The following is a 22,512-nucleotide window of genomic DNA, read 5'->3' as shown; positions in this document are numbered from 1 at the left end:
CCCCTGCTAATAAGCACATCCTATTTCTAAGTTTCTTACTGTTCATTAGCCTACTGTCAGACTTCAGTATCCTTCTTTACTTGAATTAAGATTATAATCATTTATTTTAAAGAACGGTCACCAAACCTTTAGCATTTCTTTTTACTTTGAGATTGTTAAATTACTTAAGTACTTATTTAAAAGATAAAGCATATACATAAATAAAAGTTAATAAGCATGCGTCCTAAACTCCTCAAGTCAGTGCAGTTTTGGAAGGAAACAAGTTAAATTTGATCTGTAATTAAATAACACCTTTTTTTTAGTAACTGTAACAGATTAGTTACATTTATTTTGTAAATTTTGTAATTTTGCATAATTCTGTTACGTGTTACTAGTTACTCCCCAACACTGGTAGTATGTGTATGTTTGGAAATGTCACGGTATGTCCAGTCGAAAACCAGATATTGTGACCGACGAAGGATGATACTTCTCCCAAACCGCCACAAAGAATTTCGTAGCAAATTTCGGCCAATGACCTGCCTTCTCGCTGCACGAGCTCCCTGTTTTTCGCGCGAGTTCTTGTGCCGTGTGCGCGAGCCCTGCCCCTGTTTCCAGGCAGATAGTACTCAACATGGCGGCGACGGGTAACGAAGAGCAGACGTTGTTGCCAGATATCGAAGAGGAGGCTGAAGGCATGGAGCGAGAGATGGAGTCGGAGGAAGAAGAAGAGGAAGGGATGGGAGTCGAGCATTCCGAGGAGGAAGATGAAGAGGATACGTCTGAAGATGAGCGCGAAAATGAAGCGGAGATCCAGAGGCTGGAGGAACAGGTGAGAGGAATGAATGAGGCTAACGACTCTCCTCACATACGCAGCTCTCTAAACACCTCGCCAACGACTCTGCTGGGGAGTTTCTGTTCGTGTATTTGACAGAGCCCGTTTACTAGAGAAGTCATACGTGCATAACTCACCAAATACGTGGCCAGGAGTGATAAAAATATAGAAATGCGAAACTGTTCGCGAGGAATGTGGCTAGCAGAGGCTTAAGCGAGCTAGCGACGGCTTGGTATTTAACCCCCCGAAGTACCTTTCTATTTAGCCTTTTTACTTCGGTTTTGCACCTACATGCGAGGTGTGTTTAGGGTGCTTCGTGACCTTCCATGTCAAAAGACTTTATGTGTAATACATAGTAATAAAGTTAGTTTAGTAGTGTTTTGATGACTCTTGCAGTGCGCGTGTAGTTCAAATTCGCGCCACAGAGTTCATAAGCAACAGAGTTGTCACGAAACACCTATTAATTCCAGCGATGTCTTTAGATCCGAATCGTGTTTATAACGCAGTAGTTTTAGGTTACGGACCACACGAAGCAGCAGGAGGCTTTCAGGATGGACACTGTTGTAATGGTCACGTCCACGTGTTTGTTTTGGGACTCCTTATAGCAGTCTGAATCTTGGGTTTTGGTCTTCTGTTTTGGAGTGGTTTCTGTTTTGATGAGCTAAATATCATCTTTTGTGTTCAATGATGTAAATGACGACACGCTTTTAATTTTTTTGTTAGTTTTTCCTTTGAGATGGACTTGCTCAGAATACCAATATCATGGGTTCAATTTTAAGGGAAAGTATGAACTGATAAAATGCATGCCTTCGATGCAGTGTCAGTCACTTTGGAATATGCGGTAAGGTAGATGTAAAAACTTTAGATAAGCCTGTATTTAGATGGTCTCCTAGGCAGAATGTAGGACATGGTCTTTTAAAAGGGCCTTCATTATGGTTTAATAACTGAGTTGAACAAGCTTGGAGAGCAAAAAAGCTTAGCCAGTTTATTGTGTTTTTTTCTGCAGAAGCGACCGCTTTTTCTGTAATTTTTCCAAGAATAGTGTACAGGTTCGTTTTAGTCTTTGTATCCGTGCATGTATTGTATTGTTCAGTTCCAGGCATTCCTCTTCACTAAAGTCACTGATGTTTTCTGTGAAACCACAGTCATGCAACAGCTGTAATGTTAAACTAAGTGTGTCCGATTTCTAAACCATCAGCCAGTTGTTTTTTTTTTTTTTTTTTTGGAATGCACAAGCAGAGATTGAAGTTTTGCTTGTTTCCTGCTAGATGTAGTGGATCAATTACGATAAGTCACATTGATAGGCTTTATTTGATTTATTCCAATGATTTTAAGTCGTACACAGTTTCTCTCTCTGTGGGAAGTGGCGCTGTTCCAGTGTCTCCCACTCTTGCGTGCTAGACTACAGTGAATGCCTGCCTTGTCCAGATGAAGCCATCCTCCCATCCAAACATACTCGTTTGTTAAATGTTTGGAAAGAGTATGTACTGATGAAGAAATGCAGTTTAGAAGACAAAGTATTTAGTTTATACCTATAATACTTCCCGGAAACATTGCAATCACAAGATATTTTTCTTGTATGCTTCATGATTTAGAAAAAAATCACCTTGATATGTTGATGCTGAATGAGTCGAGCATGTTTATACTTTATTAGGTCAACTTCTACAAAATACTTGAAACATACAAATAAGTGAGTGCTAATGTCAATACCCCATGTGTCATTTCTACAGCTGTCAATCAATGCATTTGACTACAACTGCCATGTAGACCTAATCAAACTCCTGCGGCAAGAAGGGAAGCTTCATAGACTGCGCAAGGCCAGGCAGAAGATGAGCGAACTCTTTCCTCTGACTGAAGGTGGGACGTCCTTTTTTTTGTGTTTTTGTTCATTGTTCCTCTTTGTGCATTAGCCAGATTTTTCTCTGATACTGCAACCGAGAGATTGGTGCGGATTATATAACGTGAAAGTACAACAAGTGCTTAGAGTCCAGGCTATTTTTGATTCGTTCTTGAGGTTTGAGTACTCCTCGCTCTCCAGGAATGATGATCTCCAGGAACAGGACTTTCTGCAGGAAACAATTTGAATTGTGACGATGATGCTAATTAATTTACTGGCCATGATAAAAGGAGATCTTTTAAACAGTGCTGGGCTACTGTTAGTAAATGAGTTTGTAGCTTATGATGAATATAAAAAATAGAAGCAAAGATATGTAATCTGTGAAAGTGGATGCGTTTAATATGTAAAGGAGTGTTAAGATTTTACGATGTGTAGATATGGGTGTTTTGTTACTGTGTTTAACCGATTTGTTTGGTAAAACAGAGATTTGGCTGGACTGGCTGAAGGATGAAATTCGCCTGACAGAAGATGAATCAGACCGTGAGAGAGTCTATGAGCTGTTTGAGAGGGCTGTCAAGGATTATGTGTGTAAGTGTGGCTTTTTTTGTATTCATATCCATCAGTTCTTTTGAAACTGGTCAAATTTTGCATCGATTTCTAATTGTAATAATAGATCAAGTGTAGTGGTTGATCGATATATCACCAAGGCCATGTATGCCGATATATATATCAGCCAAACAAAATATTTATTTATTTTTGGCTGATTTATTCGAGGTGGGACTTTTATTTTGATGTCACTGAGAAAGGCAGTCACTGTAATTCAGTTCTGTCTAATACAGCATTAATTATATCTAATGATCAGATAGAAGGGTTAAACAAAGAAAGTAAAATGTTTACAAAAAAGTATCAGAATAATTGCTTTAATATTATTAGTGAGAAAAAGCAAACATAATACTTCTCGTTTGCCGTCAGCATTCAGTAAATAAATACGCATTTGTGTCATTTAAGCAAATCTTTAAATGACTAATAAACATCTAAATTTATAAAACTTACAGACTCAGTCGAATCTAGCTGAGATATTGTGACATTTTTGTGTGTTTCTATCTTGATCATGTGTTCTCTGCGTGAAAGTCTGTTTGTGTGAATTAAACGCTGACAGAAGCAGAGTTCAGTTTCACTGGAGAAACGCAATCAAGGAACTTTTCTGAAAATTCATATCGGTTTAATATTGGCTACTGGCCACACTGCTTTCCAATATATCGGCATCTGCCTTCAAAAAGTGTATGAGCTAACAGTAAAATACAAATTTTGTTACCATCAATAATCCGATAAGTAACATGTGATTGCTGCTTAATTGTAAGATTGTTTTGAGGTAAACCTGTGCTAGCGAATTAAAAAATAGATACTGGTAAACCCATCCACAGGTCCAGAGATTTGGTTGGAATATGTGCAGTACTCCATCGGGGGAATGGGAGCCCAGGGAGGCATTGAGCGGGTTCGCTCCATCTTTGAGAGAGCGCTGACTGCAGTGGGTTTACACATGACTAAAGGAGCTTCAATCTGGGAGGCCTACAGGGAGTTTGAGATTGTTATTCTCTCCACAGTCCAGGTATTTACTCTGGGTTCCTAATCAGATTTATTGCAGAATATCAGCATGGCATTACTTTTCTGTGAAAATAGCCGACCTAAAATACTAGTTATTAAACATTACATATATACTAATGAGAAGTACACCTTTGGTTGTGGAATACACCTTTTAAATGATTGGTGATAGTGTTTTGTGGTCTGTAGGTGTTTTAAATCCCTCTCTCTGTTTTCCAGCCTCCTCCTGGCAGCGTTCCATCACAGGAGCAGCAGGAGCTGCTGAACGCCCAGCTCGAACGCATACACACACTTTTTAGACGGCAGCTAGCTGTACCTCTGATGGGTGAGAGCTGCTTTGTTTCTCTCCTCTCGCTCTTTCAGTTCTTTTTCAGTTTTGGAATAAATAATCGGAAAAACTGTGTGTCCACAGACAGAAAGGGTTGGGAGAATGGATGCCAAAAGAATTTAGACTATGACTGTAAGATTGCGCAATTTGGCAGAAATAAAATAAACCGAGAGGAACATGTCTAGACTGAACAGAGATCTGGTCGCATGGGGTTGATTAAGATTTAAGTTACAAATAATATTGATTGTTGCTTGTGGTTTCCTTTCATGTGCATTTCTGAAAGCCAAGTAATGTTAGTCATGTCAGGTAGACCCCAGCGCTGCGAGACATTGGAGCACAGGCTAGGGACAGGAGAGCCAGGAGCAGCCTGCAGATAGCCAGATGGTCTGGTTTTGTGAGCAAGGTTTTTTTTTCTTTCTGCTTCTCTCATGTTGGCTGCTTTTGGCACCGGAGATGCAGAGGAGAACGCTCTGATCACATCCCACTCAGCTAAGAGAGCCAGATCGTAGATTATGTTTTCGTACAGCACGGCTCATGTTTATATAGCCTTTCTTCTTTGTCAAAAAAAAAGGCCTTGTAGTGATGACATAGGTGAGAAATGCTGTAGTGTCAGAAAGACTATTATTCAAAGCATCTTTGAAAACGAACAAACACTGCAGAAATTAATGATTGCTTTTAGAAAACTTGCTTTCTGATCTGTTTGCGTTGATATTGTGTTCTGTAGATATGGAGGGAACATATGCAGAGTACTCGGATTGGGCAGACAACGGCGTACCTGAGACGGTCACTCACCAGTACAGGCGTGCCCTGCAACAGTTGGAGAAATGCAAACCTTTCGAGGAGGCTTTGGTAACTGCACACTTGTCTCACTGCTGTAGAATCATTTGATTTTCTGATTTGATCTGACGTGAATTTGTCATTTGCAGCAGATGTGGTGGTGAAGATGGTGACCGTGATTTTTTAAAAATGTTTTATAGCAATAGTCTGCTTGACTTCAAGTATTATTTAGAGAGTCTGACTGAATAAAACATGTGGTAGTGAAAACTTTTTGTTCACAAACAGACGGTCATCAACAGTTTACATTTACCTATTCAGAAGTCAAAAATGAAATCTGTTAATTTGATCTCATTATTTACTTTCCTGGTCTTTTTTTCTTAATTTCTTCTTGGTCTCTCATCAAGTGAAACATTTAAAGGCTTGAAACATATCTGAAACAATTTCCTTTTTGGCTGATCTCACTAAGGCTGCTTAACCATTTGGTGTTGGCAGAAGTCATTCACAGTTGACTGCAAATCCCACACCCTTTTCACTATGTAATTGATTCCTGATGGACAAAATCAACTGCTCTACCTCTACCTTTTTTTACCCTCTTAGAATATCCTTTTTTTGGACATTCAGCACACTAAAGAAACAATGGGTTTGGGTAGCCATTGCTGACTTTAAAGCTAGTATTCATGCTTGTAGACCTCAGCCTAACAAATATATAAACTAATCAGTGCCCCTGTTTTTGTTGCAGTGAAGTTCTCAGATATTAACATGCACACTTAAGACTTGTATTGTTATTTAAGCTGCAGATTTTCAAATCACAGAAAGAACTGGAATCAGAGAAAAAATTAAATCTGCCTATGAAAGTGGAGATTATTAAAAATCACTTTCTGGGAATATGTAACAGTGAATTGAATTGAACCGAAATTCTTTGAATTGCTGAAATGTATGGATGCTGTTCATGTTCAACTGCATAATCTGATAATGAGTGATCATTTCATTTGAGCAGATGTCATTTTTTTTCTCATTTAATGTTACAGTCAAAAGTTGTTGTTTCTCATTTGAACTGTCTAATGCTTTCTTTTTTTTTCTTCTTATTTTCTAGCTGGTCTCTGAACCTCCAAAGTTGGCAGAGTATCAAGTCTACATAGATTTTGAGATAAAGGAAGGAGATCCGGCTCGTGTCCAGATTATATTTGAGCGAGCCCTGGCGGAGAACTGCCTCGTGCCCGACTTGTGGATCAAATTCACCACGTATCTGGTGAGCCACTCTCATAAGCACATGTTCTCTTAAGCACTGCTTTCACCAGCCGTCTGCACAGCTCACAAACTGAACGATCCACACGTGTGCCGATCCCACACCTCCCTCTGTTTATTCAGGAACATATTAATTGCTTTAATGGGATGGTAATGAGATGCACAAGCCACAAATGTGCAGCAGCGTAGTTGCAGCTGAGAACACATTAGAGAGCCAGCTCCTCACCAGATGGAGGGAAGAAGAAGGGGGGGAAAGCTGCGAGTTAACGAGACAGAAAGAGAGATGGTGGGATGTGCGTAGGGAGGGAAAAATGAGTATGTGAAGGGGAAAGAACGACACCTCCCCATATTAGCTGCCAAAGCTGCAATCCAGTTGGGTTTTCTGATTCAACGACTGAACTTAATGAACTTCTGCATTAAGGGCTACGGGCTGGAGTGTGTTTGGTGGAGCCCATTCAGGCAGTTGAATTCCTGGCAGCTATGGATGTGTGAAGTAATTAAATCAAGCCTTCACGCTTGTACTCTCTTAGGTGATTAAATTCAGATGCTCTTTAACTAAATTATATGCACCTCACACCGTGAGTCACAGAGCTGCTTTGCTTAATGGATATAGGGAGGTTATTACTTGGTTTTTACTGTATTGTATCTAAAGCCTCCTACGTAACTGATGACCTGCACCACTTTTGGATGGAGCTTTGGATCAGTTTCCATAGAAAAGAATGAATATTTTTGTTACACTGACATCCATCCGTCAACTATTCAGGTAGAGCATTTGGCTATTTTTATTTTGTCACATTTTAAAAGTGCAAATGTTTATCCCTATTAACAAACTCGGTGTGCTTTAAAGAACGATGTAACCGTGATTCATACTTCAGCACATATCATCATTCAGTCTTTGATGAAATCATTTTGAAGAGCAGATGTTGAGTTGGCGTAGGGTGTGCAAAGCAGAGATTTTTTGCATCTGTATGCAATATTGCATTTTACTGAATGATTATTGATGTAAGGCAGTTTCCCACAGACAGATTTATCTTGGCTGTAGATTAAATCTCTTTTACAATGGAGGAGCGATTCCCTGCTCAACGTCTCTTTTAGCTCGATGTTACATGTAATCTTTGCTCAACAGAGGTACTTGTAAATGGGTTGGCAGCAGAGCAGCAGTGCTGGATTGGGTGTGGTATTATAGTCATTACAGACTACTTATCACACAGACACACACCTGCTCTTCCTGGAGCATGTTCAGAGGCTTTGGTGCAGGAGACCAGTTCTGTGCGTTTTAACAAGCAATTCTGTAAAATGTCCTATGACCATTAGGTGTCGATCTTTCTCAAGTATAAAAATTAGGAATATACAACAGCAATTGAGTACTCAAGTATTCTGCCGTGTTGATCGATCATGAAAATGATGACCATGGATAAAAAATTCTGATTGGTTAGGCAGAAGCAGCAATTTGGATGGCACCTTCAGCTCTGGTTGTTTAGCTTGCATCAGCATTGGTTCAAAGTATAGACGTGAGGAGAGAGAGCAATGGTTAAATTCATTTTTATGAATCAAAAAAAGTGTAATTAGAATAATGAAACTTAATTTAATATCATTTTATAAAAAATTGTTTAGGGCCCTATCATATAGATACCTTATGTTTTATCATTACCAAATATTGTGTTTTAGCATGTTTATTTATTTGAAAGCATAAACACATCTTTCATTTATTTTATGCACAAAACATTTCTTATCCTATTATCCTAAAACTAATCCTATTGTTAATGAAAATATATATTTTTTTAATTTGTTAAAAAATAAAGATTTAATCTTACAAATAAAAACATTCAAGAAATAAACCAAACATGTTTTTTTTTTTTTTTTTTTTTTCAAGGTATTTGCCTTTGATATGAGGATAGTGTTATTCAGAACTGTGAAATGTTCATGAAGTGAAGCTCAGAGCAGCTGTGGAGATGTTGTTTGTGTATTTATGTTGTAATAGTGAGATGGCACATGTTAATATCACTGGAAGCATCACTTGCGCTTCAGTACAATAGTGCACAAAACCGCACATCTGTGCTATTCATTAACACAGAGACACGTGGAATTTATATTAAAATGGCCTTCTGGGGGATAGGAGAAACCCCTTAAATAATGGCAGGAGAAACACTTTTTACATTTAATAATTCTATATAGGTGTGTGTGTGTGTCTAAATATATATATATATATATATATATATATATATATATATATATATATATATATATATATATATATATATATATATATATATATATATATATATATTTTTTTTTTTTTTTTTTTTTTTTTTTTTTTTTTTTTTTTTTAAATGCCCATCCCTAATACAAATTCTGTGGACCTATTCACACTATGAAAGAACATTTTTAAGCTTTCATCAAAAAGTGTGTGTGTATAAGATATATATACTTATTTATTTATTTGTGTGGGTGCATTAAGGCTGCTACTGTTTTGTTGTACCCCATTTGAATTTGCTTGTGATTTATACTGATGTATATTTGTTTACATTTTTCTGTGAATAGGCCATCTGCAATTTTTGCATTTTATATTAATAGTCCTTTAGTAGGTAAACAAGCAAGTCACAATGCTGTCACAATCTCTGTTAATCAAGATAATGATTTCTTTCCCTAATGAATTCTTTCAAATAAATATACATGCTGTACATTTGGAAAAATCAGCTGGCATGCAACCTCCCTCAGGTACAGCATTATAGTTATTATTTCCTTTGCATCTGTTCAAAACATGGTCCATAATTCTGATTTTCTGACTTGTTCAAACCAACATTTGACTAGGATGTCAGGACCTTTTCCTATTTTTTTTATTTTTTTTGTCAGATTGGAAATGGTATCATTCCACAGTCAGATTTTTTGTTTGGTGATAAAATTACATTTGTGTTCTCAAATATCTGCTCTTGGCAGACATTGCCTTGATAACTCATCTACTCGGACTGCTAAAAAAGTTTTGCTAATGATTCTGTGACTTGCTCATAATTGTTGTTTTCTTTTTTTTTCTTTTTTTCTCTGTACTACCTCAGGATCGTCAGCTGAAAATTAAAGACCTGGTGTTATCCTCTCATGAGCGAGCTGTCAGGAACTGTCCCTGGACCATGGGCCTGTGGAAGACCTATCTTCTGGCTTTAGAGAGGCATGGGGCTGACCATCAGATAGTGACAGGTACTTTCAAAAATAATAAAAGAAAAGGCATTATCTGGGAATTCAAAAATCATTTTCTAATTATTCTAATCACAGTACTGGCTTGCAATTTTATGTGAAGTTTCTTGCCTACACTCATCGGCCACTTTATGTGCTATACCTTGCTAGTATCCACTCAAGCCGTCTCTGTAGATTTGTTGGCTGCTTGTCTTTGAATCTAGTTTGAGATAATTTTGGTCATATTGGGATGGTTATGGTGAGCAACAGTACTCAGGCAGGTGTGGGGTTTAAACTATGCTCAGCAGATACTAAAAGGTCCAAATATTTAGATATTTGTCCTACGGCTGGGTATCGAGTTTTTTTTTTTTAGGTACCAACCATCTAGTAATGAAAAACATCTCCTTGTTTGAGACCAGACATCAATACCTAAGGGCTTCATCTCAGTGTTTGACCAGAAATGAAGAAGAACTGAAATTGTGGAAGAGAAAATACAGGCAGACAGCTTGAAGCTGCTAATGTTCATCAGTAAATCTGTGGAAAATTAATAGAAATGATTATATGGTTTGAGCAAAATATATTTTAAAGCGAATACACACAAGGGATGGGCTATATGGACTAAAAAATGTATCACTGTAATTTCAAGTACCAATGACGATTATGTGTATATATTTTGTATCATTAATTATTTTCTTCTGTAAAATAGCAGATTGTCATGTTCCAGTAACTGTGCTAAAAAACATCACAACAACAATTACACAATATTAATTAAAATAAAAAAAATTGAGACCTCTTTTTTTAATCATGCATGTATGTTTTTTTAACTGTACAAATAAATGCTGGATTGCTGACCAAAAGAGAATTTTTTGAAAACATTGTAAAACATTACAGATCCTAATTTAAACACTACGTGTGACTTTTAAGTGTATAAACAGAGCTTTTGTAATCATTGTCATACTTTTACTTTATTTTAAAAATACTTACTAGTGTAAAGGTAGCATATAACAGATGTGTGAAAACTATATGAACCTTATGAAACTATATGAAAATTATTTGGCACTGATTTATTGTGTTGGATATATTTAGTTCCTTTGTTCAGTGGCTTAGGAGATGATGGATTTGAATCTGTATAAATGGCAACACGCTGATAAGTGTTCTTTTGAGATACTGTAATCATGCTAAAATTGATTTCATAAAATGGGTGGCCGGTGAGTGTATATAGTATGAGTAGTCCTGAAATAATGATCAAAATGTTTGAAAACAGTTTTGAATCAGAACAAATTATTTTAACACACAAGAATTGACATTTGACAATCGTTATGAATTCTTTATTTTCAGATGTATTTGAAAAAGCCCTGAATGCAGGGTTCATCCAGGCGACTGATTATGTAGAAATCTGGCAATCCAATTTGGACTACCTTAGGAGACGTATTGATTTCAGCAAAGGCAAGAGCATTTTTTTTTTTTGTTTTCTGTTTTATTACTAGTATGCTCATACATACTCAAGTTTGGCAGCTCTTATCAGATGAGTGAATTTTATGATTTATTATTAATGGATGTGTTGGTTATTGCAGAATGGAGCAGGGAGTTGGATGAGCTGCGGGCAGCTTTTGCACGCTCCCTTGAATACCTGAAACAGGATGTGGAAGAGAGTGAGTATCTCTTCTGTTTTTATGAGAGCACGCTTGTAGTAAAAAGACACATGTAACTACTATCTCACTTCTCAGGGTTCAGTGAAAGTGGAGATCTGTCCTGCACAATAATGCAGATCTGGGCAAGGATAGAGGTGAGGAAACATTATACTGTTGCATCTGTCCATCCTCCATTAACTAATGTTGTTTCGCTGGTTACAATCTGTCCGTAGTTGTAACAGTGCTGCTTGTGTTTGATTGCTTTAAACAGGCCTTACATTGTAAGAACATGCAGAAGGCCCGTGAACTGTGGGACAGCATCATGACAAAAGGGAATGCGAAATATGCCAACATGTGGCTGGAATATTACAACCTGGAAAGGTCAGTCTTTTTCATCAGTTTCTGCATCCGATGAGATGTTTTCACTTTCATTGATGCACAAGGTGCTTTTTGGGTCATTCTCAAATTAAGCTAGAGAACATGATCAGCAGGTTTTACGCAAATTTGAGGAGTTCATCAAATATTCTGAAAGGTTTAAAAAAAACAATTGGGGGCAAAAAGGGAGCTTTTTCACTAGCCACTAGACACTGTGTTATTTTAGTAACCAGGACCTGATCAGAAATATCAAAATGATCTTAGTCTGTAATGGGGGAGCTTTAAAATATTTTGTTATACAACGCGTACCTTTTGAGTTAAAAGACATTTGAGAACCACTGTTTTAAAGATTAAATAAAAATGCCATTTGCAACACATTTAACTTCAGTAGCGCAACACATTTCTGAGTGAAACAGAATATTCAGGAAGTAATGTCGGGGGTCATGTTTATCCATCAGGATTTGACTGGATCAGAACGGGGGTTGTGTGCAATAATGATATTAGTTAATTTGGCTGTAAGACCTTGGTTCAAATCAATTAGTTTTTTTTTGGACTGAGCAAGTTATTAAATTTTGAAAGAAAAAACATTTGTGACCTTTATTAGCAAAATGAACCTTCAAAAAGATGATTTTTCTGGAAATCAACCAAAAATGACTAAACTACACTTCCTTAAAGTCTATAAAGTCGACAAAGACAAAATTAATCAAATCAAACTACTGTAATGCACTGATCTAATATAACATGACTCATTTTTGCAAGTCACATTTGTTCTCTATAGAATAGTGCATATTAATAATAAATCGGGGGTTGATCTTATTTTCATTTCGTGATGCCTTTAATACTTTAATGGCATGTAAAGGTTGCTGTTTTAACTCTGTATGTATATTTGTGGATCAGGTCATATGGAGACGCTGCTCACTGCAGGAAGGCTCTCCACAGAGCTGTACAGTGCACGTCAGACTACCCCGAGCATGTCTGTGATGTCCTGCTCAACTTTGAAAGAGTCGAAGGTGAGTTAATTGATGCATATATAGATTTCTGATTATAAGGGTGCCCAGATTTGTAGGGTTTATTTGGGTATTATTGTCTCTCTCAGGCTCTCTTGAAGACTGGGATGCTGCAGTCCAAAAGACAGAGACTAAACTCAACAGAGTCAATGAGCAGAGAGCGAGAGTAAGTCCTAACTGGCCATCATGGGATTTTCTGCACACTTGGCATGTGTTTCATTTTTAAATGTTCTTTTTTTTCCAGAAGTAATGTGGTTTATGTATCAAGTTTGCCATGTAGAAATGTCTTTTTGATGCTGTTTCTGCAGGTGGCTGAAAAAGAGGCTCTTCTAGCCAGACAAGAGGAGGAGAAAGCCGAGCACAGGAGAAAAGCCAAGGCAGATAAAAAAGCCCAAAAGAAGGGCCAGAAACCAAACAGAACTGGGGATAAACGGAAAGCTGAAGATGAGTATGAAGAGGAATGGGGAGAGGACACAGGTATAGATGAAGTTGTGTAATTCTGTGTTTAAAAAAAAAAAAAAATCAGTTTCTAGAGAAATTAGAAGTCAATTCCAAACAATTGTGGTTTAGACTTCGGCTCTACTGACATATCAAATGTGTGCAGAGCTGCCGTCCAAGAGGCTCAGAGGGGAGGAGGACTTTGGTAGCACAGCCACAGAAGAGCTCATGGAGACAGAAAGTGGGCTTTTTGGCCGACGAGCTCCAGCTCCTCGTAAATCTGAGCCACCCGGTTTCAGAAAAAACCAACAGGGACAGTCTGAAGACCTGCGACAACTCCAGGATGTATCAAAGGAGCAGCGCAAAGATGAAGATAGTGTGTTTGTCAGTAACTTGGCTTTTAATCTGGAGGACCCAGAGGGCAAGCTGCGAACATTGTTTCAGGGCTGTGGGACTGTACAGCAGGTGCGGCCTGTGTTCACACCGAAAGGTGTGTTTAGAGGCTATTGCTATGTTCAGTTTGAGGACCGACTGGCTGTGTCTGAGGCACTGAAACTGGACAGACAGGAAGTGGATGGGCGGCCCATGTATGTGTCTCCTTGTGTGGACAAGAATAAGAATCCCGACTTTAAGGTATCTAGAATGTATACTACTGAATATGTGATGTAGTTTCTTTGTTCAAGTGAATGTGAAATCCATTTAAAATGTGAATCCATTTATGTAATGTGTCTTAGGTTTTTAAGTACAAAACAGCAATGGAGAAGCACAAGATCTTTATCTCGGGCCTGCCGTACTCCTGCACTAAAGAGACACTGGAGGATCTCTGTAAACAGCACGGCACAGTGAAAGCCATCCGGCTTGTCACCAACCGCTCCGGCAAACCCAAGGTGTGTGCTAGACTTTGTCAGTAATAGAAATATACAGTTAGACTGTCCCAGTATCCTGTAGAATATCATGCATGTATAAAATGACATTTATTTTTTTTTATTTGTTCATCAAAGAATTCTAAAATGTTTCAAAAAAAATGTTTTTGAAATCTTGATTTCACACTTAATTTTTTGTTTACGAATTTCTTCTAAAACAAGATTTATTGTCATTTTAATAGCTCGAGTAAATGTATTTTGATTCAAGAATATTTTAGAGATTTGCAGTGGAAAACAAGACTGAGGAAAACTGATAAGAACAGCCCCTTTTCTGCAGTGTGATCAGAAGGAGCAATAAAAGGAGCCTTTTTTACAAATGAGATAAATAGTAATGGAGAATTTTGTTATTATTAAATATTCTAAATAATAAATATTAAATAGTAATAATATTATTTATTATTTAGTGTTGTATTGTCTGCCTGTCCAAAAGTTAAACTGATATTCCTATTAATAATTCCTATTATTATTCCTTTATGTTGTTGAGTGTTCACACTAATGTGTGTGTGCCCCGTAGGGTTTGGCGTACGTGGAATTTGAGAATGAAGCACAGGCCTCACAGGCTGTGGTGAAGATGGACGGCACCATGTTGGAGAACTTCACACTCTCTGTTGCCATTAGCAACCCCCCGGGCAGGAAGATGGAAGATAAAGCAGTTCCTAGTCGAATCCTGGGGGCACCGATGCTGAGGCAACCTCAGGGAGCGTAAGTATATGATACGGCCGGCTAGCTGGACGCGTGTTGAATTACTGCTGTGTGGATGTCTGGAGTTTCACTGTCACTGAGTTTTCAGCTGCCCCTTACTATAAATTTTAGGGCTAAATTATTAATCAAAATAAAAATTCCAATATGGTTTATCACAGGCTGCAGTTTAATTCAAAATATGCATGCTGTGTGAATGGAGTGCCTCAGGATGCAGTATATTCAGTGTCTCTGAGGCTCATCTTTGTGTTTGCTGCGAGTTGCTTAGGACACAGCATGCCACGGTTTTGCATCTTAATGAAAGGTTGAGTTTTGAAAATAAAGAAATGAGGAGTTGAGTATTTATATTATAATCTTACTGTAATACTATAAAATTACTATTATGTTTCTTAGATATAACATTTATTTTACTGTATTTTATTTATTTATTTATTTTTTTTACAATTAAGCAAAGTCTATATAAGTTGGAATTGATTTGTCAGATTTTTGTTTTCATTTTTAATATCAAATTTTAATGTTAATAATACTATTTAAATGTAATTCTTCAAACAAATATCCAGTTTTTTAAACTGTTGATTTTATCATATTAAAAAAGTATTTTTACATTTTTTTTTTCCCATCATTTTTGGTTGCTATAAAACATCAGTTTCTCTTTACACGTGATCATTTCTTTCAGGAGAGGAAAAGGACGCACTCAGATCTCTCTGCTGCCACGCTCTCTGTACCGGCAGAGTGCTCCAGATGCCAAAGCAGAGAACGGGACTGTTTCTGCACCACACGCCACAGTGACAGATGGAGTGCACGGAGGACCTGGAACCGCAAGCCTGGACACACAAACCAAGTCTCTGTCCAACGAGGACTTTGCCAGGATGCTCCTCAAAAAGTGAAACTGTATGCAGAAAAAACATGAGAAGAAAACCTGCCTTCTGACAGAAAGCCATGCTGTGTCCTTACGAAGCCCGGCGGAGAAACAGCGTTTTAATTTAGCCTACTTTCTGTAAATAGATGACCAATCCCGATATATAGGAAAACTATTTTAACACCTCAACCGTGGAGATGTGAGCTGTATTGTTTTCTTTATCTCTTAGTAATAACGAACGGGATTTGGGGGGCAGATTTCAGATTTTGTCAGCGAGTATTTTTTTAACAGGATGTTAAAACAAACGATGTGATGATCATTGTTTTAAAAGGTATATGCAAGAACATTTAATATGAAGATACACAATGTATTATAAATAGGTTTCGACTCTGCTTCGTTTCTCAGTAGGTCCCTTTTGGGGCAGCTGATATGTAGATGCCTTGGTCAAAGGCTGGCAACAACAACAACAAAATAAAAATCAAAACCTTTATTTTACATGTTCTCTAAAACTGCATGTTGTATAAATAATTTATTTGCAGTACCACAACCATTTGAAAGTCTTGCATGTGTAGATTTACAACTAACAACTGTCTTCATAAATGAAGACTAATGGAGTAATAGATGATCTTGTCAGCAAATAAAATCCAGCACCTTGCCAACAACACACAAGAGGTTGGACTTTTGTGTTTATTAGACTGCAGCGCTTTATTTAAAAGCTGTACACTGTCCTGTTCTGGAAATGAGTAGATTCTAGTTTTATCACGCGTTTTGTATTTTCTCCGAGCGCTGCCCTTTGAATCTTGTTTGATTGCTGACACGGCTTGTAATCCTGCCTTACCTTGTGCGCTCAATGGCCTGAAGATTAAAGCTTGTGCTCCACAGCCAGATTCAGTTCAACCTTCAGTCTAGACATCAGTTTTAGTTTCCACATGCTTTCGCAGTCATCCTCGAGTCGAGGGCTGGCTGAGGAGCACAGCTGCTGCTTCAGAACCGATTGGGTCCTTCCCGGAAGTTGAAGAATCTATGCAGCTGTATATCGCTAGAACCTTCCACTACGAGTTCACCTGACTGTGAACCCATCCTATACTGTATTGTGTGTGTGTGTGTGTGTGTATATATATATATATGCACACAACATAAATCATCTAAAATGTCCTGGATATTAGTATTATTTACTAGTTTTGATGGCTATGATGGATTTGTGTATTTCATCCACTATTAAATGTTAAGCTGATCTATTTTTTTTAACTGCAGTGTCATGCATTAGACAGTTCCTTCCTGCATTATTTTTTATTTTTTTGTGTGTGTTTCTTGTTTTCACCCCTCAATGGTTGGCCATAGTTTTGTAAAGCATTTGTATATTTTGAACTAAAAAAAGAAAAGTAGCTCTATATATTTGCGTTTGATCACCACAGTGGCCTAAAGTAGTGATTGAGAAAAAAACAAATAAAAAAAAAACGTGCTGTTGCAATGTCTTGTTCAACATTAAAAATAATGAAAACATGGTATACGTGGTAAGTTGTGCACTTTTTCTTCATTTGGTTTATTGTATCGGTTATTTGATTATAGATTGGCCATTTTTATTTACCGCTGTTAGTGTCATCTTTAGGCACTCTTCTAATTATTTCTAATAATGTTCCTGTTGTACTTCCTGTGTTGCTCAAATTGTGTGTAGTCAGCTGTTTTATTTTTCCCTTTTTATTAAAGCCTAAATTGTTTAATGAAGCAATTAAATGTATGTGGTTGTCAAACAAATGACTTGTGCTCATTTTTTTGCCCGTATTTTTGTTTAGATTTTTTTTTTCCAAGTGTGCAGCTGACATTTTCCACATTTCACAACAGTGCCATTATCCAAGACCAATAAAAATGAAGACCACCACATGCTAGAAGGAAATTAGTTGCACAATAATTTATTACACACAATAAAATAGCTTTTAAGAGTAGTAAAATAAATTAAAGCTATGTTTAAATAGATTAAAGTGCTTAAATAGTGGCAAACTCAAAATAAAAACAAAAAATTGGAAAAATAAAAGTCCCTAAAATTATTAATACAACTTTTCATCAGTGTTACTTAATACATTTTCCTTAACATTTTGAAAAGCTGTAGGCAATTGTATTCATATGAAAAATAGACATCTCAAAATAAATCATCTTTTAAACTAAAAGGAACCTCAGAATTAAAAGTTATGGATCATATTCATGTTGTTAAAGGTTAATTATTATACAAGGTTTTGCAAACAATTTAATATTTTTTTTGCTGTAACCTGCCAGCTTGAGCAAAACGTGTGTAACAAGCTGTTCACGAAACACATCAGCTAGTAAATCACTAAAGAACTGCAGTTTTATGTCCTTTTTCCAAGCGAACTTCATTAGATTAACTCAAACCTGCATTATGAGACTAGCAGTCCCAAGTATAGAAATACCACAAAAGTATTTTTATAAATATTGTTCCCAAGAGACAGCAGTTCATTTATGCGACATTCTAATTAATTCACCCGCAGAATGATGTAGCTGTTGTAGATCTGACCTTATGCTGTTCATTCATTTCAATTTTACAAACCAACAAAGTAGAGGCTAAAATGTGGCTATTTCGAAGGATTTGTAACGAAAAAAAGCTACACAATAAATGCACAAACTTGAAATGAGTCAAAAGTTTATCAATGTAGGTCCAATGCTAGAGGTATGGCACTTCACTTACGCCACATGCAATCTTTTTCCACGTCTATCTATCTATGGAAGCCTGTTTCCACTAACGAATAAAAAGTAAAAAAAAAATGTTATTGCAACTTTTTATCTTACAATTCTTTTTTTCTTCCTCTTCGAATTGTAAACGAATAATTAAGAGCTAAAAAGACAAAGTCGTAATTGCGTGAAAAAAGTCAGAATTGCGTTCTATAAACTCACAATTACAATTTATAAAGTCCAACATTAAGAGAAAAAAAATAGTTCTCAGAATTCTGACTTTATTCTCGCAGTTGTTAGTTTATTTCTTCGATTTGCACACAATTCAGATTTGAATTCTGAAAAAAGGCAGAATTGCGAGTTTGTATCGTGCAGTTCTGAGTTGCAAAAGTTGCAATAACCTTTTTTATTTAGTGGCGGAAACACACTTCCGCATCTTATCAGCTATGCACAGGTATGGTGTGTTTACAGTCAGGACAAGCGGGATGACTAGCCCCGGGCAGCCCCACTGCATGCTCACTTGTGGCTATCAGCAGCGTATCAAGCGTGATCTCTGTGCATTTCGCAATAAAGCGAATGAAGGGCCTCACGTCGCCCTCGTTGGCAGTGTCCAGGGCGGCGTAATACTCCGCCCTCTGCTCCTTCCGAATGGTGATTGGCGGAAAACTAGCTTGCATCAGAATTAAATTCATGAGCAGGCGAGACGTCCGTCCGTTCCCATCCACGAACGGATGCACGTAAACCAGTTTATAGTGCGCGAGAGCTGCGAACTCGACCGGGTGGAGATGCAGCGCTTCCTCGGAGTTCAGCCACTGCGCCAACTCGTGCATGTGCCTGTCTAAGTCCTGCGGGTGCGGGGGGATGTGATGGCCCACAAACACCTGGCTGGCACGGAATCGGCCCGCTTCCACGGGATCGGCGTAGCCTAGGACACGTCGGTGTATCTCTAGGATGTCGTTTACGGTGATGGCTCCGGCGCGGGACAGAAGGGTGGTGTTGATGTACTTCATGGCCACGTCAACGCCGATTGCCTCGTTCTGTTCTTGAAGGCTCTTTCCTGGAACGGCATATCTGGTTTCGATGATGTGGCGAATCTCGGACAGAGTGAGCGTGTTGCCTTCGATAGCCACGGTGTGGTAAATGTGATGGTAGTAGGTCTCCTCCATGACCCGCCGCAGAGCAGAGTTGCCTTTGGGTATGGACATGAGACGCCGTACCTTTCCATCGATGATTCCGAAGTGGCGCTGATCTATCTCCTCTACTAGAGGAAGCGTGCGGTCCCTGCTCACCAGAGCCTTCTCGTTGCAGGGTGAGATGGCCAGGGCCTTGGTGTAAAGGTGGTCTGCCTGGACCACGTCTTTTTCCTCCTCCAGTATGGTTCCTAATTCAGTAAGTGCCTCCACAAACTCTGGGTTCATGTTGAGCGCGTGGATGAGCAGCTTATGAGCTTTCTCCCTCTTGCCATTTTTCTTCATCTCCAAAGCCTGCTGGAGAGCCGCTTTTGCCTCTAGTTGAGTCTCTGTAAACAAACAGATGGTCAGCGCTTCACAGTATGACATTCCAGCTAAGAGACGCATAATCGATAGACTCAACACTTCAAAGTAGGTTTCAGTTATTTTGCAAACTTTTATCCGTTTAATCTAAATATACGAGACAGTACACAACTTGACCATAATGAGCGTCTAACTGTTTTTAAGAAGACACAAGTGCAATCATTTTAATTGTGTCCACAGAGATGAATGAGACTAATAAAAGGTTTGAAACAAATGTAACAAAGTTAAAACAGAAAATTCAACAAGAAAAATGAGAAGGAGGAACTTGATTCATTGAGAATTGCCTGAACTGTAAAAATAAGAGCATTTTCAGAAGTGTTATTGTTAAGAAAATTGATTCAAAATTGTTTTCAGTGAAATAAAATTAGCTGGAAATGTCAAATTAAATTTCAACCAAAAATTATATAATTTTATCTAATTCATGTATATATAAATTCATACATCATATACAATTTTATTTGACATTTTTTCTATTCTTATTATAATCAATGAATCTATTAATTGTCTCTAATTTGCATATTACATTGTTTTTGTGCATGCAAAATAATACAAATAATTAGAATAATGACACTTTTTCTACATTTTCACATAGAATCACAGAAATACTGATAGTGAGTTTTTTCCCCTATTAATTGTATATATCCTTAAAATGCCTGATAATCATGATGTATGTCCTGGTGTCCACTACAGTGTGAGACCGATTCATGTCTCAAAAAGACCATATTCTGCTTTAAAACTCCAATAAAGTTCCATCCATCCATACATCCATGTGGGATGTACGGTCTCAGAAACATTTGCTAAAATATAATGTAATCTACAGACAAAAGTCTATATCTGGGTCCCAGGAGAATAAGATTATGAAGTCTGACTTAATTTAGAATAGCATGCATGCAGAAATTTACTTGGCAAAGTAAATACTCCATATTAATTAAAGCCACATCAAGCCACTCAGCAACACCTTCAGCTATACTGTACCTTTACTGGGCTTGACTTTCTGTGGCAGGAGGTCTAATGCAGTGAAAGGGACAGTCAGGCTGGTGGTGTGCACCACAGGCCGCTGGACACCCCCCCACAGCTGGCAGCGCAGAAGAGCGAGACCCTTCAGTGAGGCACAGCATTGGTCCTCTATCCCTGCTAAAGGCAGCAGCAGAACGAATACGGACCCCAGCAGGCCGAACAGAACAGGTCCCCAGCCCCAGAGAAGAGGGCCGCTGCAGGCGTGACGGAAAACTGCCAGAGCCGCCATCAATCACGCGACCCCACAGGACACATGCCCAACATGCTGGCAAGAAACTATCCGAAAGCCTGCGTGAAATTTAGGAATAAGGTCAAGCAATAACATATCAAGTCAGGTTTGCTGTCATTTTTCCTCCAGTGCGATGTGAGCTGGGAGTCTGACAGTATGCTCTTAAAATGAAGTCATCTGTAAGCACATTTACAGCCATGTCTAATGTTTCTTCCATAGTCTGAAGATTTACTTATGGTTCAAACATAGTCGACATCTCTGAAACCACCCTAAACCTGTATTTGAGAAATAGTTGAAACATACTGACATTTAAGCATTTCTATTGGTTTTTTGTTTTATTTATATTGTGATATTTAACAAAATAGATAACTATTTGTAATATTGTATAACAAGATATTCGTCCAGCTTATGAAAGACATTCCATGACTACAGCACTTCATGATAAGTCATGACACTATTCATACATCTCTACAGAAAAATGTTAACCAAACCCTAAAACCAGCGGCAAAACACGCACTTCATTAAAACAAGATGCAAAGTTTCATACACACCTTAGCGGTTAATGACGTTTTATTCCCGCTATAAATACTGGATATGATCAGTAATGTTTTCACTGACGTTAGCAACGTCAACTTCCGCCAAACGGAAATGGCCTACTTGTAAGGATGGCGCGGATTGGTGGATTTTATTTCGTATGTGCTTCGTGATTGGTCGGATGTTTGCTACACACCCTCGAGCAGCAACATATTTTTCAGATCGTAGAACTACATGATTGGACCAGACGCTGTCTTCCAAGCATTTTGTCAGTTATTATTTTAGCTTGTAGAACGTATATTTATTTACGTATATAATAATAAGAAGAATAAGAATAGGCCCTAAAATAAAATAAAATTACACTGAAAAAAGGATCACGCTTCGGAATGTGTGGGGTTAAATTATCAGCCAAAAATTGTGGGGCTAAAGCGTGAGAATTAACATAGTCCACTCGAACAAAGAATAGGGAGCCAGGGCTTTTTTTATTTTATTTTTTTATTGTCATTGCTGTAGATCAATGTTATTCTGTTATTTGTTATTTTTATATATTATTTGTGTATGTATATTATATAATTCGTAGAATTATTGAAAAACATTTTGTCGTCGCTGTAGATACATTTTCTTATAATATTTTTTTATTTTATTTAGAAGTCACACTGTGGTTTTGGAACTACAAACACTAGGGGTCAGTATTGCTTCAGTAATAAACGAAATGGACATATGCTCGCAATCATCTAAGGTTCCTTCAAAACAGAAGAAGAAACGGCCTTTACTAGGAAGATCGCATTTCAAACAAG

At 37.7% G+C, this 22,512-nt stretch overlaps 2 protein-coding genes across 3 annotated transcripts; one reads left to right on the top strand and one right to left on the bottom strand.

Annotated features, from left to right (window-relative positions):
* Window positions 1-567: 567 nt before the first annotated feature.
* On the top strand, window positions 568-17,455 carry sart3 (spliceosome associated factor 3, U4/U6 recycling protein). Of its 2 annotated transcripts, XM_043239228.1 has the most exons (20): window positions 568-808; window positions 2,542-2,668; window positions 3,132-3,236; window positions 4,073-4,257; window positions 4,470-4,575; window positions 5,303-5,427; window positions 6,449-6,604; window positions 9,298-9,318; window positions 9,654-9,792; window positions 11,107-11,214; window positions 11,343-11,420; window positions 11,496-11,554; window positions 11,671-11,780; window positions 12,672-12,784; window positions 12,871-12,947; window positions 13,090-13,258; window positions 13,386-13,852; window positions 13,954-14,106; window positions 14,657-14,844; window positions 15,518-17,455. In XM_043239228.1, exons 1-20 carry the CDS (start codon window positions 611-613, stop codon window positions 15,726-15,728), a joined length of 2,895 nt encoding a protein of 964 aa, XP_043095163.1. In that variant the 5' UTR covers window positions 568-610; the 3' UTR covers window positions 15,729-17,455. The 2 variants fall into 2 exon arrangements, with proteins under 2 accessions (XP_043095163.1, XP_043095164.1); XM_043239229.1 differs by lacking the exon at window positions 9,298-9,318 and having other exon boundaries at window positions 571-808.
* A 1,330-nt stretch (window positions 17,456-18,785) lies between these two features.
* ficd (FIC domain protein adenylyltransferase) lies at window positions 18,786-21,832 on the bottom strand. The gene is made up of 3 exons (XM_043239230.1): window positions 21,733-21,832; window positions 20,911-21,240; window positions 18,786-19,901 (listed from the first exon to the last, which is right to left on the bottom strand). Exons 2-3 carry the CDS (start codon window positions 21,179-21,181, stop codon window positions 18,823-18,825), a joined length of 1,350 nt encoding a protein of 449 aa, XP_043095165.1. The 5' UTR covers window positions 21,182-21,240; window positions 21,733-21,832; the 3' UTR covers window positions 18,786-18,822.
* Between the last annotated feature and the right edge of the window lie 680 nt (window positions 21,833-22,512).

This window comes from Puntigrus tetrazona, chromosome 5 (genome assembly GCF_018831695.1).
Source record: "Puntigrus tetrazona isolate hp1 chromosome 5, ASM1883169v1, whole genome shotgun sequence".
Classification (NCBI taxonomy): domain Eukaryota; kingdom Metazoa; phylum Chordata; class Actinopteri; order Cypriniformes; family Cyprinidae; genus Puntigrus; species Puntigrus tetrazona.
Note: the sequence above shows the minus strand (reverse complement) of the source record. Positions and strands in the feature narration are given on the sequence as shown.

Bases quoted from the DNA above. Each gene is read 5' to 3' on its own strand.
- sart3 (XM_043239228.1), top strand. From the start codon at position 611: ATGGCGGCGACGGGTAACGAAGAGCAGACGTTGTTGCCAGATATCGAA. The intron at 5,428-6,448 runs GTAACTGCACAC...CTTATTTTCTAG, and splicing joins AACCTTTCGAGGAGGCTTTG to CTGGTCTCTGAACCTCCAAA. The intron at 14,107-14,656 runs GTGTGTGCTAGA...TGTGCCCCGTAG, and splicing joins ACCGCTCCGGCAAACCCAAG to GGTTTGGCGTACGTGGAATT.
- ficd (XM_043239230.1), bottom strand. From the start codon at position 21,181: ATGGCGGCTCTGGCAGTTTTCCGTCACGCCTGCAGCGGCCCTCTTCTC. The intron at 19,902-20,910 runs GTACAGTATAGC...GTTTGTTTACAG, and splicing joins GAAAGTCAAGCCCAGTAAAG to AGACTCAACTAGAGGCAAAA.